Source organism: Ochotona princeps, chromosome 27 (genome assembly GCF_030435755.1).
Source record: "Ochotona princeps isolate mOchPri1 chromosome 27, mOchPri1.hap1, whole genome shotgun sequence".
In the NCBI taxonomy this organism is placed as follows: Eukaryota; Metazoa; Chordata; class Mammalia; order Lagomorpha; family Ochotonidae; genus Ochotona; species Ochotona princeps.
In genome coordinates this window covers 11,504,022-11,522,812 of record NC_080858.1, presented here as the reverse complement: position 1 = coordinate 11,522,812, position 18,791 = coordinate 11,504,022, and the positions used below count along the sequence as shown (strand labels likewise).

The following is an 18,791-nucleotide window of genomic DNA, read 5'->3' as shown; positions in this document are numbered from 1 at the left end:
CTCTCACCTACATCACTGCTATTGTGTTTCATCCCAGCCTCTTTCCTGAACCCTTCAGGTCATCAGAGTGATCTTTCAGAACAATCTGTCAGAATCTCCCTTCCCTGTGGAAACCCCCCATCCATGAGGAAACCCAGGCTCCTTGGCTTGCTTCCAATCCTAGCATCGTTCACAATGGAGCTTCCATGTCTCCTCCCCAGGGCAGCTCTGCAGTCACTGCCTCCTGTGCTGCCTTATTGTGTCTTTAGTGCTCATGTGGGTGTCTGGCATACCTTTAATAAATATTTATTTTTATTAAAAATCCAGATCACATTCATGGAGAGAAGGAGAAATGAGAGAATGATCTTCCATCTGCTGGTTCACTCCCCAAATAGTTTCAACAGCTAGAGCTTCCATCCACTGGTTCACTTACAAAGCACCCACAGTGGTCGAAACTGAACTGATCCGAAGCCAGAAACCAGGAGTTTCTTCTGGGTCTTCCAATGGGTCACATGGGTGCAGAGTCCCAAGGCTTTGGACCATCCTCTACTGCTTTTCCAGGCCACAAGCAGGGAGCTGGACAGGAAGTGGAACAGCCGAAACACAAACTGGTGCCCACATGGGATGCTGACACATGCAAGGTGCATATTTAGCACTTGAGCCATCACACCACTTGGCCTTGACATATCTTTTATGTCTGTTTTTAAAATAATCAACCAGTTCCAGAAGATTAACTTCTTGAGAATGGGGACTCCTCCAAGTTCATACTACGTCCCCATAGTCTACCATAGAGACCGGCACAGAGAAAGGACCCAAAAATACTTTAAAAAATTGTTAAGAAAAAAAAAAAAACTGTGTGTTTGTGTGTGATAGAGAGAGAGAGAGACTGAGATTTTCAGTCTGGCCAGGGCTAATCCAAGCTCAACCCTGGACATCTGTCCAGATCTTCCTCATGTGTATCAGGGGCCTAAAAACTACTTCTGGTTGACTGAAAATTAAGGTACTTGCCTAAATACTTGGGTTATTGGCCTTAAGCAAGATTTTATAATAACTGTATGATCACACCTGTAGGCTTGCTGACAGATCTAAAATACTGTAATGCTCTCCGTCCTATCTCATAATGAAATGGTTCTTGCCATTTCACTGACCACTTTCCTCCCTGTGAAGATGACCTGAGCACATAGACTTTGGATTTCTTCATTTGCAGCCTCCTCATCTCCCCTCTGCCTCATGCTGGGTGACTTGTCATTCCTGAAACACTTCTGCCAGAACGCCTTTATCTCCACTATGCAGATGAAGACTTGACCAAGCTCACAGCTAATTGCTTTTACCATTCTCTAACCTCATTTATTTGCAGAAGATATCTAGGTAAATCTCCATGAATGTTGTTTTTGAATAAAAATAAACTTGCATGAGGCTGAAAGCAGTATGTTTTATGTGCAACAATATGTATATATAGAGATTTATGAAGATAAAATTCCTTACTGAATTATGATAAATTTTGTAGAAGACTGCAAATATACTTATTAAAAATTATAGATGTTTATAATACACTAAGGAACAAAATCAGTTTTTTTGGCTAAGTTAACTAACTGAATCCATTGCTCTGAGTTCAGAGCCCAGAGCCATATATACTATATAATTTTGATTTCCCATTAAGTGTTGAGTAAGGCACTATGACAGATGTAAGCAGTGACATAATTTGTATATTATCACTTAGATAGGTAATAAATAATGCTAAATAAGTTCTGAAGTTTCAGTATAATGTTCTCTAGGCTAGAGCTATAGAATAATACTCATTACAACAAAAAAAGTGGAGATTGAATCAATGTTAAAAATGCTTTGAGAGGAAGTATGTATATTCAAAATGTTTTAAAAGATCATGAATACTTCATGGAACTCCTTTTTTTGTTTTAAATATTTATTTCTTTATTTGAAAGTTGGACATATAGAGAAAGTAAGAGACAGTGGGAGAGACAGAGAGGTCTTCCATCTGTGGGTTCACTCTCCAGATGTCTTCAACAGCTGATGCTAGGCCAGACCAAAGGCAGGATACAGAGGTTTCTTCTAGGTCCCCAAAATGGGTTCACGTACCCAAGTACTTGGACTGCTCTCTATGGATTTTCCCAGGATGTCAGCATGGAGCTGGAGCAGAGGTGGAACAGCGGGGACACATCCTGGTGTCCTCATGAGATGCTGGCATCACACATGACAGTTACATCCAGTACACTACAATTCTGGCCTGAAAGTTTTATTTTGTTAAGCAGGAATATAAAAAGTTTTGTGATTTGGCTGATTGGATGAAATAAAACACTAGAATGCCAAGTCTCTGTTCTTATGGGAATATTTTTCCTTCTTCATTGTTTCCAATTTACTACAATGTGGTCACTGGCTCGAACCTACCTATTATGTGTTTCTTCTATAGGAAGATCATGTTTCTCACTATCATGACGCTGGAATATATTTCTGCACAGACACTGGGGAAAAGCCAGAATAAAAATGTTTGTCTCAAGGCCATGATTGTCCAGATGAATAGAAAGTAAGTTTTTCCCAGACACTGTGTTATTTCAATCTCTCACCTCTTTTGGAGCTGTTATCACAGCTTTTAGAACACGACATTAATAAGCTCTTTCTGAAGAGAAGTAACCTGGGTCTTGCTGAACACTCTGCAAACTAATACACATTTGAGCCCTGCAAGAATGTTGTACTTCTGTTTATTAATAACTCTCTCCTATCACCAAACGTAATAATCTTCATCACTCATGCAGGATGCAGTTGACACCTTCATAAGGTATCTGTTTCTCACCGAAAGTAGTATCTGTTTTCCACATCGTTGAAAATATTTACATAATCCCCAAGTGCCTCAATGCATAAATGAAAATTGTTTTCATTTCCCATTTACATGGAGTAGTCCACCAAGTGTAATGCCAGTTTACTGTGTTTCATTTTCTCTGTGAATAGTTCATCAAATGCTTTCTTCTGTCTTGGAGTAAAGTAGTTTATCCAATCACCCACCACTCCTGGAAAAATTGGAAACGCATTAGATAAGAACCAATTTAAATGTATAGTCGTCACAAAAGAAATTTGCCAGCTTTATAATAAAATGTGAACATTTGGTATCTCCTGGTGATAAGATAATGGAGGGATTAAAATTCGTTTGCTTACCTGTTGCCTCAGTTTCTTCTAAAGAGTGGTATATTAATTTGTGTAGGGGTTTTTTTTTTAATTTTCAATTTTAACTTCTTTTTCTTGAGAGATAGAGACAGAGCTCCCATGCGCTGGTTTATTAACCCATGTGCTCACTGCGGCTGGCGCTGGGCTGAGGCGGTAGCTGGGGCTGGGCTGAGGCGGTACCAGGGAGCTGGGCTGAGTCGGTACCAGGGAGCTGGGCTGAGGCGGTAGCTGGGGCTGGGCTGAGGCAGTATCAGGGAGCTGGGCTGAGGCGGTACCAGGGAGCTGGGCTGAGGCGGTAGCTGGGGCTGGGCTGAGGCGGTACCAGGGAGCTGGGCTGAGGCGGTAGCTGGGGCTGGGCTGAGGCGGTAGCTGGGAGCTGGGCTGAGGCGGTACCAGGGGGCTGGGCTGAGGCGGTAGCTGGGAGCTGGGAATTCAGTGCACGTCTCCCAGGTGGGTGGCAGAAACTCAATTACTTGAGCCATCACCGCAGCTTCACAGGCTCTGAATTAAAAAGAAGCTGAAGCCAGGAGCTAGAACCGGGTATCAAGCCTAGGTAATCTAAGAGAGGACTGGGCACTGTGGCTCAACTGCTTGTTCAAATGCTTACCCCTAGGAAATTTAAAAAGTTTTTTCCTAAAAAGAAGGAAAGCAATGGGCCCGGCACATTAGCCTAGTGGCTAAAGTCCTTGCCTTGCATGTGCTGGGATCCCATACGGGTGTGCCAGTTCATGTCTTGGCTGCTCCACTTCCTGTCCAGCTCATTGCTTGTGGCCTGGAAAAGCAGTGGAGGATGGCCCAGGGACCCTGCACCTGTGTGGGAGACCCGGAAGAAGCTTCTGGCTTTGGATCGGCACAGTTCTGGCCATAGTGGCTACTTGGGAAGTGACAGTGGACAGAGATCTTTCTGTATCTCCTTCTCTAAATCTGACTTTCCAATGAAAATAAATAAATCTTTCTTTCTTAAAGAGAAGCATAAAAATGTGTAAACGTGATAGATTTTATTACAGAAAGCAAAGAGTTTTCAAAGCTAATGTTAATAAGCACATGAAACAGACCAGTGTGGACATTATCTGCTTTCCTCTCTTGCCTCCTCCGCAGCTGAAGCTGTACTGAAGAGCTACCACAGGATGGTTATTGTATGAAACTAATACCAGACAATGGAAAGCAAACACCACCTGTGTGACATCCTCGCCTTGAATATACGGCCTTCACACTCAGTCCCTGAGCCCTTCCTGAGCAGGCAAACTCCCTTTGTCAGTCCTGGCCACCAGACCAACTGGACAGGACCGTCCTTGTCGCCTCCACTGGACACACTGTGCCAAGCCTCAACTCTGGCTCTTGTCCATCAAGGGAAAGTATCTTGGGACAAACATAAATAAAAATACAACATACCAAAATGTATGAGACACAGCAACTGCAGTACCAAGAGGGCATTTTAGAGGGAGAAATGCTTCTGTAGCCTGATCTTACCGCTCAAGTATTTAGTAGAAGAAGGAAAAAATCAAATCCAAGTGGATAGAAGGAAGAAAGCAATGAAGACTAAAGCAGGAATAAGCAAGACAGAGAACAGGAAACAGAGGGAAAAATCAACAGTACCAAGAGCTCATGTGTTTAAAACAATAAGGAAATTGACAAGTATGTCAGCTAGACCGAAGAAAAGGCTCAGAAAATTAAGACTGATTGGACTCAACTCTTGCCTTGACCATGTGCTAGGGATGTGACTTTGGACAAATTACTCAGGGGTTTAGTGTCTCAGAAATATATGGCGAGCCAGTCTACTGTCAAATTTCAGCAAGATACGCAAGGCGTGCACCTGGCTCGCAGTAAGCACTCAGGAACTGTTACCAATGTTTACGTAATTTTCTTTAATTCTCAGGACTCCAGTAGTGGGCGTTCCCCTCCTCCATCTCCCCTCCCCATTTTCCCCTGCATTTTACAATAATATAATTCTTCAGCTGCGGTCTCGGTTCCAGCATCTGCTCTTTACATGTGTCATGATATTGCAGATATAATCAACAGTAGAGAGTCTGGTACTTGGTTGTCATTATATATGTAACAGTTGTGTCGGGGGCCTGTTTCTATTTGGAAGTAAAGATGCACAGTGCAGTTTTTCTTTGATTCTTGGTACTCCATCATACTGCTCATTTATGAGATTACAAGTGTATGCTTCTTTACCTATACATCTTTTCATTTTATGTTTTTGGATGAAGGTTGTCTTATATCAGAAAGAACATATGATATTTGTCCTTTTGGGATTGGCTTATTTCACTGAGCATAATGGTCTCCAGTTGGGACCACTTTATTGCAAGTGGTAGAATTTCATTCTTTTTAATAGCTGAGTCGTATTCCATAGATTAGATGTACATAGTATTTTTATCCAATCCTCTCTCAGTGGGTATCCAGGTTGTTTCCACGTCTTTGCTACTGTTGATTATGCTGTAATGAATATAGGGATGCAGGTTGCTTTCTCATATATAGGCATCACGTCTTTGGGATACAGCCCAGGAGTGAGATATCTGGGTCATGTGGTAGATGAGTTTTCAGTTGTCTGAGCACTCTCCTTGCTGACTTCCACAGTGGCTGCAGAAGACTACAATCCCACCATCTAGGGTTTAACTGTTACAAGTACTATTGTGACATGAATCCTACCTGTCAATTTTTCCACACTCCTATAGTTCTACCCCCAATATCTGATACCTTTGGATCCATGGTCTTCTCATTTGTCACCTTATCTCTGTGTCCACCGTTGTCTTTGCTAAAAGATTAGCTCTATTTTTGACTTCAAAGTAAAGGCAGACATAAATTCTTTGTAAAGACAAATTTCTCTGCCAATGAGTCAGAATCAGTGACTCTGAAATATTTATTTTCAGGGGCTAGATTCCCACCCTCACCTCCTCAACTCAATGGAAGTGGACACGTGAACATCAAAGGTGAAAGGGGCAAAAATACAATGTTTCGTCAAACTCTTAAATATCCATCAATCAAATTTGAAATAATTATTTATTACTGCAGTATTAATGATTTTGTGACTATTTTTAGGATGTATATTATATGAGTGAAGTTGAACATCTTTTCACTGGATTATTGTTTATAGCCCTCATTTATTTTCCTTCTGAACTAGAGTCTGCTTAGTTTTTAATTTGTTGACCTCTTAGTACAGCCATTAAGCATTTGAATATAGAGAACAGAAAATACTTAGTCTCAAAAAAAATTTTTTTAGAAAGAAAGTGGCAAGATAAAACTACAGTTGTCCCTAAGTATTGACAGGAGGTTGATTCCAAAACGTCCAAGTATACTAACCTCTGCAGATACTCAAGTATCTCATAGAAAAATAATGCCACGATGTTGGCATATAACCTATGTGCAGCCTTCCCTGCCCCCTGCTGAGTTCATCTTTGGACCACTTAATGCACCTGATATAATGAAAATGCTCCATAAATACTTGTTATAATGTATGGTTTAGGCAGCAATGACAGGAAAAAAGCCTACTTGTTCAGTGTGGAGTCAAGTTTTCCTACCTATTTTTGCTCCGCAGTTGGTTGCGTTCACACCTACAGAACTTGTAGATATAAGGGACTGACTGTGCTCCCCCATACACACCTGAGGCCCGGAACGCTGCACCTGTCTGGCTTACCTTTCCGGAAGACCAGGCTCCGGTTGGATGTAAGTGCACAGATGGTGTGACTGGTGTCACACTTTTCTTTGACTGCATTAGTTTTCATTTCGTTGAAAGATACTTTCTCGACAATCTTGCTGATGTCGCTGTCACTCAAGCTGATACTGAGGAAAGTAGTGATTTTCTTTATGTTTTCAGAAAGATCCTGAAGCAAGCAAATTTAAAGAAAAAGTGCTTTTATTAAACAGCACATTTGCTCAAAATATCAAAGTATAATTCACTGATTGCTTGTTTTACTTAATTTGATTTAAATTTTGATTGTTAGACAACAAAGAGGACTTACTTTTTTCATTTCTTCATAGAATATAATTAGAACATTTTTGTCATTTTTGTGTTCTTCCCAGCTTAAAACATGATCAAACCAGGATCCATACACAACTGGAGGAAAAGTGAATTGTTGAGTGATTGGCAAACACTATGACCATTGTACCTGGATTTTCCCCATTAAGGTGAAGAAGTCAACTTGAAGCATATACTTTGCAGATGCTGGATTACAGCATAATTTTGATTCAGATTACAGCCCAATTTTGATTCTAAATGCCAATATCTTTTAATAAGCTCAGTGTCTGAACCACTGCACTAGCTACCTACTTCTAACTGCATCTGAGAGGGAGGGAAGGGGGGAAGGAGAGTAGGAGAGGAAGGGGACAGGGGAGAGAAAGGGAAAAATCAGTCTTCCACAAGTGCTTGTTCTAGAAAGTGGTTGTTCATTTTTAGAAGAGAACATGAATCCATCATCCCCTTATCACTCACACGGTTATTGGGGTAATTATAAGATAAGTTGTTGTGTAAGCTACAGAAGCAGCATGGGATTTCTAGGAACGGATGACTCTGTCCTGGAAACTCTTCTAAGTATCAAAATGATATTTAGAAGACTTTATTTAACCATAGTTTTAAATGCACAACACAAAAACTATGAAGTAGTAGAGTTCCCTTACCCATCGACCCCTGCTATCATTTTATATTGTGCGATCTGTTTGTTATAATTTATTGAATCACATTTAGTTTCCCACTCACGTTTTAGTTATCCAGTCTCCTTCAGTCCACCCTCCCCTGCCCATATACAGTAATGGCCATTCTCTATAGAGGCCTTCCGTAGCCAACTTTCCATCTTGGTTGTGTGGTGAAATCTAAGTGTTTGGGGTTTGTGGACTGAGGTTCCTTGTAAGTAGACAATTCTTACGAATTTTGGGTTTTCCACCTGTTTGCTTGTCAGAGACGAGGCTTTGGTTGTTGAGTTAGCAGCTGAAAGCATGGCAGGCCTCTCTATCCTATCTAACGGATCCCTCTCATGGGCCATAGAAGTTCCATTTAGTGCCGATGGCTATGTCCTCCACATCTTTACTCTGAGAATTTGTTAGTTTCTCTGTATAGGAGTTGGCAAACTAGGTGGCTTTATCATGCAGGAATGAACTGGAGCTAGATCACAAACCGACAGATTCTTAGATCAGAGATTCTGATGTGTCTGAGGCTAACACGGCATGAGAACAACATCAAAAGCCACCTATGCCTCCATCTTCCCCAGCAGGTGCTGTGACTTGGCACAGATAATCCCTATGCCTGGCTTCTTGGGCCACTGCCCCAGCGTATCACCACTCACGGCTCTAGTGTGCACCAGTAGGTGCAGCAGCCTGGTCTGGAAAGGCCCATGATGCCCACTCTCTTTTCCTCCATGTCGGTCCTGCGTCCAGCCTTAGCACTCCTGCCACCGGTGGGTACGATGACATGGCCTGGGATCCCCATGGCACAGGCTCCCTGGGGCCCCCTTTCTGACTCACCCTCAGCCCTGGCTCTTTCATGCTGGCGATATGCATCTTTTCTTACACGTAGCCAATGTGGGTCCCTACGGTAGAAAACTGGGTTGACTCTAGTAACATTAATGTAATTTCAGAAATTCTTTTTTCAAAATACATAGTTATTTTCTTACCCTTTGTTTTCTCAAAAACCAAAGCCCTGCAAAACTGTAGTTATTTTGGAATTAATTATAAATCAATTTATTCAAAGATACCATGTTTGAAATGTCTGGAGCAATGTCTGGCAGACACTGTTGGTTTTATAAATGATTATTTGACGAATCGAAAGCCAGCAGATCATCAGGAAATTACTATCAGAACGGTCCTCTTTTGCTTTGGATATGAGCTGGAGTTTAAGTTTTGGGTGATAACGATGCATGAAATCATGTATACTGCAGTATCTTAAATTACTATTTTATGCTTTATGACTGAAGCTAGTCCACAAGGATCTTGTATGGGCACTGGTTTGTATCTTGGCAGCCCCACTTCCCATCTAGCTCCCTGCTTGTGGTCTGGGAAAGCAGTGGAGGACAGCCCAAAGCCTTGGAACCCTGCACCAGCGCGGGAGACCAGGAAGAGGCTCCTGACTTCAAACTAGCTCAGCTCTGGCCGTTGCGGCCACTTGGAGAGTGAACCAGTGGACAGAAGATTTTTCTCTTTGTCTTTCCTCCTCTCTGTATATCTGCCTTTCCAATAAAAATAACTCTTAAGAAAAAAGAGTTAATATCAACCAAAGACAAATCTGAACAACTCTACTTTTAGCCTCGAAGTAAGTAAACAGACTTGTTTTCTCAACAAGGTGAGCTATAAGCTGTTGCTTAGGTTCCCAGCTAAGACGCCCATGTTCCAGATCAGAGTGCTTGGGTTAGATCCCCAGCTCTGGACCCTGACTCCAGATTCCTGCTAGGACACATTTTGAGAGGCAGTAGTGCTGAGCAGTGTCGGCTCCAGTAGCTGGAGACATACTTGGCATTTTCACACTGGGACACCTGGCTGGAGTTCCTTGTACCCAGCACTGGCCTGGCCCAGCTCTGACAGTCTCTCTCTCTCTCTCTCTCTCTCTCTCTCTCTCTCTCTCTCTCTCTCACTCTCTCTCTCTTTCTGTCTCTCTCACTCTCTCCCCTTTTCCCTCTCAGATGCACTTAGGAGTAGGTAGTAGCTAGTGCGGTGGTTCAGACACTGAGCTTATTAAAAGATATTGGCATTTGGAACCATATTTAGTTGAAACAATATTAAAACTGGGCTGTAATCCAGCATCTGCAAAGTATATGCTTCAAGTTGCCTTCTTTACCATAGTGGGTAGGGGAGGATGGGCTGAAGGAGACTGGATAACTAAAACGTGAGTGGGAAACTAAATGTGATTCATTAAATTATAACAAACAGATCGCACAATATAAAATGTTAGCAGGGGACGATGGGTAAGGGAACTCTACTACTTCATAATTTTTGTGTTGTGCGTTTAAAACTATGGTTAAATAAAGTCTTCTAAATATCATTTTGATACTTAGAAGAGTTTCCAGGACAGAGTCATCCGTTCCTAGAAATCCCATGCTGCTTCTGTAGCTTACACAACAACTTATCTTATAATTACCCCAATAACCGTGTGAGTGATAAGGGGATGATGGATTCATGTTCTCTTCTAAAAATGAACAACCACTTTCTAGAACAAGCACTTGTGGAAGACTGATTTCCCCATGCTGGTCTCCTGCTTCTCCATCCCACACTAAGCAACAACAGCCCAGTCCTGGGTTACGTCAGTCTGGACTCACAGGTGTTGCAAGGTGTTCCAGGGTCCTAGTTAGGGGTCAAGGTAGAGATGGAGATCCAGTGTCACACCCATGGTCAGAGGTTATTGAGCTTGCATGTCATGTTTTCAGGAGAAAATATATTGCAACACGTCTCAGAATGGATCAAAGAATGAGAACAGAGTCTGCTCATAATTTGAGAGCCCGCTGTTCAATTAACCACTGATTAATTTATATCTCTCACCTTGTTGCAAGATTAAGTAAGCCTGCCCAAAGAACTTGATGCCTGTGTCTTCCTGCTAATATGGGAAAGTGAATTAATGTGATACTTGAAAAGTGTTTTGAAACAGCATTGTAACAGTTTTAAATCCAGATCCTCAATGTCCAGGTTATCAGTAGACATGTAAACTTAAGGGAATTGGAGCTTCCACCCTAGGGAAACACAAGCTTCCTTTTATAGCAGAGGGCTTTTTTTTTTTTTTTATCTGTTTGATATGCCTACATAACTGTTTCTCTGCTTCCCTAAATTACTCATCTGAATGTCCCCCAAAAGAAGCTGCTCTCTTCATCCAAGCAGTGTGTCTCAGGGGTCTGGAGATGAGTCACTATTCCCTAGAAATGCTCAGAGCCTTTCTGTTGGAATCCATGTTTCTCTGAGCTTCATGTTCTTGGAATCCACTTCCTCTTTTTTTTTTTTGTCTCAGACATCAGATCCAATCGTCAGTCACCTACAGACTCAGTGAGGTCACCACCTTCGGTGTCATCTCACATTTTGCCATCACCTGTGGTGGCTTCCATGGAAGGCTTCCAGAATACCCTTCTCTGACCATTTTTGCCCCCATCTTTCACTTTCTTCCCCTTGTTCATTTCTGCAATCATTTTCTTGCCAATATCTTCTACCTACCTGCCTTCTAATTGTTTATTTCAATCAACTGAAAAAAAAAGCCACTCAGTATTGGGTCAAAACACCTCACCTTCTTGTCTTCTCTCCTGTTGCTGATGGAGAAACTTCCATGTCTGTAGTTACACCTCTGTAAATTCATTTTTCCAATTTTAAGGGCCCCAAGTCTCACTATTAAGTATATTTGTCCTGCATGAACATGTTCTATTCTTCACAAAGCCTACTCCAAGCCTTCTCTACTTTATAGCAACCTTTCTCCTGTTCTAATGAGTATTTTAGCATCTAGCTTCTAGAAAGCACTCAGAAGTCAGTTGTGTAGAAAAGCAAAACTCTATGCAATGAAGTGGTCTAGGAAACAGAGTATTCATACAAGACTTAAGAGGGTTCTGTAGGAAGAAAGGAGTGTAGAATGAGAAGATATTAGTTCCATTGGTTTAATACTTTATCCTGATATAATCAGCACATAATTTATAGTTACTGATTACTTTCAAAAACAGATGTGTATTTATATATTCTCTGAAAGGTAAATTATATGATTACATAAATGTCTAGCTTATCAGTCTCCTTACCATATTGTCTAATTATGAAACTCAGACCTATGGCTACAATTAGAGAGGGGTATAGGATTACCTCAGTTGTAATAGCAGGCCTTAGATGTAAGATGATGCCATAGTTGTTAAATAAATTACTTATAATAATACTTAGGTGAAACTATTTAAACATTTTGTGCCTAGTAACAAGCAATATTATGCTTATTATAGCATAGTATTTCTATAGCATATGTCAGCTATGATTTGATTTGACTTTCTGATCAAATGAATCCTATGAAGCAGATCGCTTTGTTAGTCCTTGTTTGTACTAGGAGCACAGGTCTCAGAATGGCTAAGTTACTTGCACAACAATTACAGCTGGGACTTCAGGTCAAATCTTTTGCCTCCCCTGCCTGTTGTAACACACTATGTTCTCATTTGCAAGACACACCAACCCTTGCAAAAGTCTTCGAGGAACAAATCTGAAACATAGTCATAGAGAGAGAAACTTCAAAAAGTTTGTGAGAAACTGTGAAAATCATACATTGCTTTTCATAACATATCTTTCCCCTGAACTTTAGGAAGACTCCCTTAGAAAATACACACACGCACAGAAAAACAGTCTTATCCCACATAGGAAGCTACTGTTTCCATCTGTATGGATTCTTAAATCCATCAATTTCTAATGGAAAAGGGATTTTTTAGGTCAGATCATTTATATGAGAACACTTACAGGTAAAATCATTTTCCAACTGGAATTCTACTCATTTGCTTAATAGGATGTAGGATAATCACCTTAATTTTTTTTCCCAATCATACACTACTCTCCTACCCCCAGATATTCAGCTATGATTTGTAACGATATGCTTGCAACAGTCGTTCCACTAACACCAGTTGACTTCACTAACTACACTGTGGTCTAGGCTGGCAGTTTAAAAAATTGATGTACTAATTCAGTATATTTAAAAATATTTTAGTACATTAAAATTGATATATTAATTTGAGCGACAGAGAGATGGTAAGGGAGTGGGACAGAGAGAGCTCCTATGCTCGGTTCATGGCTCAAATGCCTGAAACAGCCATGGCTGGATCAGAGCCAATGCCACGAGCAGGGAACCCAATGCAGGGCTCCTACATGTAAGACAGAAACACACTGCTGGAGCCATCACTGCTGCCTCGCAGAGTGTGGATTGGCAAAGAAAGTTTGAGTCAGGAACCAGAGCAAGAATTCAAGCCGAGGCACTCCACTGTGGTACATGGACATCATAATTGTTAGGCTAAAATCCTGCCCTGGGCTGACATCTTCGTGGCTGTGTTCATAGAAAAATAATCTCAGAACAGAAGCAATGACAGTCCTGCTCCAGCCTTCCCTCATTAGAGCACGCTGAGCTGTGCTTTGCCTTCTAGGCATTGCACAGTAATGTGGATGTGCAAGATAAAAGCTTGTATGGCAGAGGGCTGGAGACCCACGATGTGGAATAATGGAAGGCAAAAACAGCATTTCTTGTCTTGAGGTAAAGCAGACTTCAGGTCTGTTCTAAAAAAAAACCAATTAATGTATTTAAACTCTGCTTAATCCAAAAATGGAATTGAGGTGGAAGGAAGCATGCTAGCTATCTCCAAATATTTAGAAGGCAATCATGGGAAAGTGGAATTAATGATCAGAAGGCCCTTTTGTTTTTTCGATAGATTATGGCACAGAAGTAGTGGCAAAGGTTTCGGAGCTGACAGCTGGCTTTAAATCCTTGATCTGCTCCTGATTGGTGATGCCTCAGTGGACAAGGTGTCTGCCCCCCAAAGGTTTGCATCTTCACTCTTCCCAGCTATGAAACCAGGACAATAACATGTACTTCATGGTACACTGCTGAGGATGAAACAAAGTAATGTTTGCATTAGCGCTTAGCTATGTATTTACTGCACAGTAAAATTTTTGTTTATTTAAAAAAAAACTTTCAAGTTCCAAGACAGAATATGCTGCTTTGGGGGTTGGTGAACCTGCTGCAAGGACTAAGATGTTCAAAGTTGGCATATACAACACTGGGGGAGTGTTGGAAGGGTGATTCACTCAATGTATACGTGTGGCCAGATAAATATTAGAATATCATTCCTGAAGCATTATGATTCTAACTAAATGTATATGATTAGTGAAGAAGGAAAGTATATCAGAAGAAGTTAAAAGGGTATGAGCCCAGCATCTATTAAAGAGAGTAAAGCAAACTACAAAGCTATTGTCTGTGAGTTGCCAGTGTCTTCATGGCAACAGCATACACCTGCTGTCATTTCTCGGCTGTTACCAAGCTTCACAATTTATAAGCAAGATAGCAAAGTGAGCAGTGAAGTTCTACCCTAGGCCCAGTTAGGGAGACCTTGTCTGTGTACTCACTGTTGTCCATGCATATCTCCTCTCAATTCTGTTGTCTCAATCTAATATTTTTGGTTTACTAAAAGTTTTAGGAATTGAGAATAATTCCCTTTTTATGCTTTTAACATCTTCTGAGTCCTGGGGAGAGGGATAAACCCTAAGCTTATGGCTGGCAGCAAGACCAGCATGTTCTTGCACAGCCCAATTAAATCATGTTTCAGTGTGCGGTTTTCAGGATACTTTGCTAATTTTGATGTCACTGATTATTTCAAAATTTAGTTGCGGAACCTGTTTTTGTCTTTTCTATTGGCTTATTTGAATTGGGTCATTTATCAGGCAGGTATATACAAGGGTGTGGCATGCTTCAGGATACCCATTTAGAAGTCTGCTTTTTCTCTCAGCACTCTAATCAACGCATAATTATTTCACTGGAAAGACTCGAAGTATTAAAAAAAAAAACAACAGCATTCATATACAGAATTCACCTCTGTTTGGAAAACCTCAGTCATTTTGCTGAATAAGCCACTATTAGGGTGTACCTATCAGTGCTAGAATAGACTGTGAAGAAGCTAAAAGAGAAATTGCTAAGAAACTAAAGAATAATCAAGTCAACGTACGTGTACTTCTGAAAAAAAAAACCATAGAATTCATTGGAAATTTTTTGTAAATGCCTTTCTTTTAAGCTAGAAAGTTCATAGCACTTCACAAACAACAATTCTTGTGATATTTACCATCTCCTTGTAGGAACAGTTCTAAAAATGCAGCCCAGGTCTCCACACTGGGAAGGCAAGGGTTATCTCTGTAGTAATGGAAGAGAGAGACAGCTGTATCTTTTGGATTCCTCACCACGTAGATCATCTGTTGAAAAAAGATGGATGGAATTAACCCCAGTGCTGTCACTCGGGAAGCTGAGCCGCCCAGCCCTGACTGATGTGCCATTTGAGGAGAGAAGCAGCAGATGGAATCTCTCTCTCTCTCTTTCTCTCCTACTCTCTGCCTTTAAAATAAATAAATCATTTAAAAATGTCCTAAAAGAAGTTAACAGCTCAAATCACAAGATGTACAAATCACAAGATTTTTTTTTTTTTTTTGGCTCCCATGGCTGAGTAAAGACAACCTTGGGTTAGGGCCTCTTACAAACTTACCACACACAGGGACCCCTAGGGAGATCTTGTAAAATGCTAACTTGGATTCAGGGGGTCCTGCAGATGCTGCCTGTCCACTCGACTACACGTCCCCTATTTATGGGTTAAATTCTTTCCTACCTTTGAGGAACAAACACAGGGGAAAATATCTACATATGTTTGTTTTCTTTTTAAATATCTACATATTATCTAACTTACTGACATGTAGTCAGATTTCTTGCAATTTCCCTGCCCTTATTTAGCACTTACTGTACACCACAGTGTCTGCATTGTTCTAGGGGGCATTTAAACATATTGATGGGCAAGATGAAAAGTTTCAGCTCTCTTGGGTCAGCTGGGGGAGGCGGATGACCAGAGGAGCTCTTGCCAAGGCAGGGTTATGGAGACTACGACAGGGGAAGCCTAAGTGTAGGGAGGACTGATGAGTAGCCTCAGAGCACAAGTGTCAGAAACTGGATGGAGGGGGATTATTTCCAACAGTGTCCGACACTGTATGAGTACAAGATATTCTTGCTCTCTAATTGCCATTCAGGGCAGGCACATTTCATGCAGAGAGGAGAGTTTGCTGAGTCATTTTCAATCCATAGCTATCTCTCCGTTTAATGTTCATAGTCCATGTATGTGGGGTTCACATGAGCAGTGCTCTGAGAGATGACTAAGGGTCACTCTGGGCAGGCATGACAAGTCACCTTTACCCTGCCCCACCCCAGGACCCTTTCTTTATTCCAAGAGATAATCTGGACTAACTCGACACAGGAAGCTTTCTCAAGCTTCATTCTCAGGGCTTCTGAGCAAGTGCTATAGAACCCCAAGGTGCAGAGAACAACTTTAAAACTCCACTGCCTTCAAACATACAAAATTGGGAAAGCCTCATTCTTTCAGTTGGACATATTTGTTTGGGTAAAGAAGATAATTTTTTAAAAAGATTTATTTATTTTTATTGGAAAGTCAGATTTACAGAGAGAAGGAGAGACAGAGAGAAAGAAATTCCATTCCCTGGGTCACTCCCCAAGTGGCTGCAACGGCCAGAACTGAACCAATCCAAAGCCAGGAGCCTGCACTTTCCTCCGGTCTCCCACGCAAGTACAGGGTCCCAAGGCTTTGGGCCGTCCTCTGCTGCCTTCCCAGGCCACAAGCAGGGAGCTGGATGGGAAGCAGAGCAGCAGAGACATGGACCTGTGCCCACATGGGATCCTGGTGCATGCAAAGCGAGGACTTTAGCCACTAGGCTGCCACGCAAGGCCCCAAAAAAGAATTTTTAAGGCCTTTTGAGACTTCCTTCCAGACGTCACATGTTCCTATTATCTACTGGGAAGACAATGCAACTCACAAATGCATGCTTTGTCAAAGAATGTGAGATGACTTCAACAAGTTCATGGAAAATGGAGTTAACAGATACATTTATTTTGTTGCAATTTGAAATCCATGCATATTTACATGTTTTGAAGAAATTAAAATAATTATGGAAGAGGTTAGATATATAAATTATAAATGGATTATAAATGGAATGTAAATAGTTACTGGGGGAGGGAAGAAACATTAAAACACCACAAAATGAGCTAGAAAGCTTGAATTGTATAGAAAAGCATGCAGAGATATAAACATAGAAAACAAGGAACAGATGTTTGACACAGCAGTTAGGGTGCCCATGTCATACGTCGGATGGCCTGGGCTCAAGCCCCAGCTGCATTTCCAATCCAGCTTCCTGCTAATGCCCATCTTCATAGGTGATGGCTCAAGCACTTGGCTCCCTGAACACCCAGCTGGAGTTCCTAGCCCCTGGCTTTGGCATAGCTTAGTTCCAGCTTTTGTAGGCATTTAGGGAGCGAATCACAATTCTGCCTCTCTCTCTGCCTTACTAACAATCAACAACAAAAAAGGCACTACTTTTTTTTTTTTTTTTTACACAAAAAGGGGGAACAAGGATTAAGAAAAAAAAATATAGAAGGCCAAGCTGGGCTGACAGCTGGTCAAGAAAGACTGGGAGAAGGACTCACAGGCACTGCTGGAGCAAAGCACGCTGGTCCAGCTGCAGGTGCCAGGAGCTGGGTCCTTGCTGGCGACAGTGGCCAGGCCAACAGCTCAGGAGGCCCGTGTTGGCACAGGTCCTGCAGGGACACACTGCAAGGGCAGTACCTAAAGGCTGCATCCTTCATGCAGTAGCTAATGAACACCCTACGCTATCTGAGTAACACCCTAAGCTATCTGAGTTCTGGTCTCTGCTTATGAATGGAAAAATGCCTACCTTCGCCATTGCTGTGAGGTATATAAGGCACGTGGCTTACTAGCTGGTAGGTTCTCATGATCATCATCACAGAACAGCCCTTAATCAAGCTTGTCCACTTGCCAGACTGCTTTTCTCCACAAATTCCTTCCCTTCCCACCCCCCTTGCTTTTCTGTTCTCTTCTTTCTTTCTTTCTCTTAGAAACCATTTGTTTGCAATGGAAATGATGAGTTGAGTGAAAGTGCAGTCAGGTTAATATGGCCTCTATTATGCTGACAGATTCGCTGTCTCAACTGGTTGCGTTTGTTTTCATTTGGGCAGAAGGGTAGGTGGTATGCATAGAGCGGTGTGGTCACAGAATTACAACCAATGGAAAGCAACTTTGGGTTATGCACATTTGACTGGGAGCTTGTTTGTGTTTTGATGCTTAGTCTACAGCTAATGCTCTTAAGGAGACTTCAACACTGGGAACCGGTTCCAGTTATCCCAAGCAAATTGCATTTTGCTTTTGTTTTTCAATTATTACTCCCTTTTTTCCTCTTTTACACAAAAATGTTACCTCTAAAGGTTCTTAGGAAAAGGTATTAAAAGATATGTTAATTTTGGTGCAAACATTTTTTTTTAAATGCATGGAGTTTTTTTTTTTTTCCACAATACACATTTCCACGAATTTTTGAAGACTCTTCTGTGCTGGGTTTCAAAACATTTTGCACCAAAATATATTTTTAATTATATTTTATACAAGATTTTTGAAGTATCCTTGGGCATCTCTAAAGCCAATAAAATCTGACTTAATACAATATCATAAAACATCTGTTGACTAGGAATATTATAACTTTTGAAAAAAATGTATTTGATAGATAGAAAGAGGGAGAGTCAGAGCCAGAGAGAGCTCTTCCATCTGCTGGTTCCCTTCACACAAGCCTGCGAAAAACCCGGCTGACAGAAGGAGCCCTTCACTCAGCCCAGGCCTCCCACATGGGTGACAGGGACCCAATCACTTGCTGTCCCCCAGACTGTACACTTGCAGGAAGTTGGAATTGGAAGTGGGCCGAGGACCCAAACCCAAACCCGTGTCCCAAGTGGCAGTTCAACTCGTGTACCAGATGCCATTTTTAAGCCCAGGTCTTCGTAGATGTAGCTAAATAGAAAATACATATGGGTTTTTATACGAGATTTCTACATACCATTATTCCATAAACATTTCTCGATGAAAAATATTTCAGTAAGCAAAACAGAAAAGTAGAAAACATTCTTTCAC

At 41.4% G+C, this 18,791-nt stretch overlaps 1 protein-coding gene across 2 annotated transcripts in view; it reads right to left on the bottom strand.

The window, feature by feature from the left end:
• Positions 1 to 1,891: 1,891 nt before the first annotated feature.
• The window catches only part of ST8SIA1 (ST8 alpha-N-acetyl-neuraminide alpha-2,8-sialyltransferase 1), a 174,385-nt gene continuing 157,485 nt past the window's right edge, over positions 1,892 to 18,791 (bottom strand). For both annotated transcript variants that reach the window (XM_058655786.1, XM_004592666.2), the window contains exons 4-7: positions 14,892 to 15,018; positions 7,113 to 7,207; positions 6,788 to 6,974; positions 1,892 to 2,999 (exon numbers count right to left, since the gene is read on the bottom strand). In XM_058655786.1, coding sequence (XP_058511769.1) covers positions 2,878 to 2,999; positions 6,788 to 6,974; positions 7,113 to 7,207; positions 14,892 to 15,018 — 531 coding nt within the window. In that variant the 3' untranslated portion in view covers positions 1,892 to 2,877. The remainder of the gene's footprint in view (positions 3,000 to 6,787; positions 6,975 to 7,112; positions 7,208 to 14,891; positions 15,019 to 18,791) is intronic.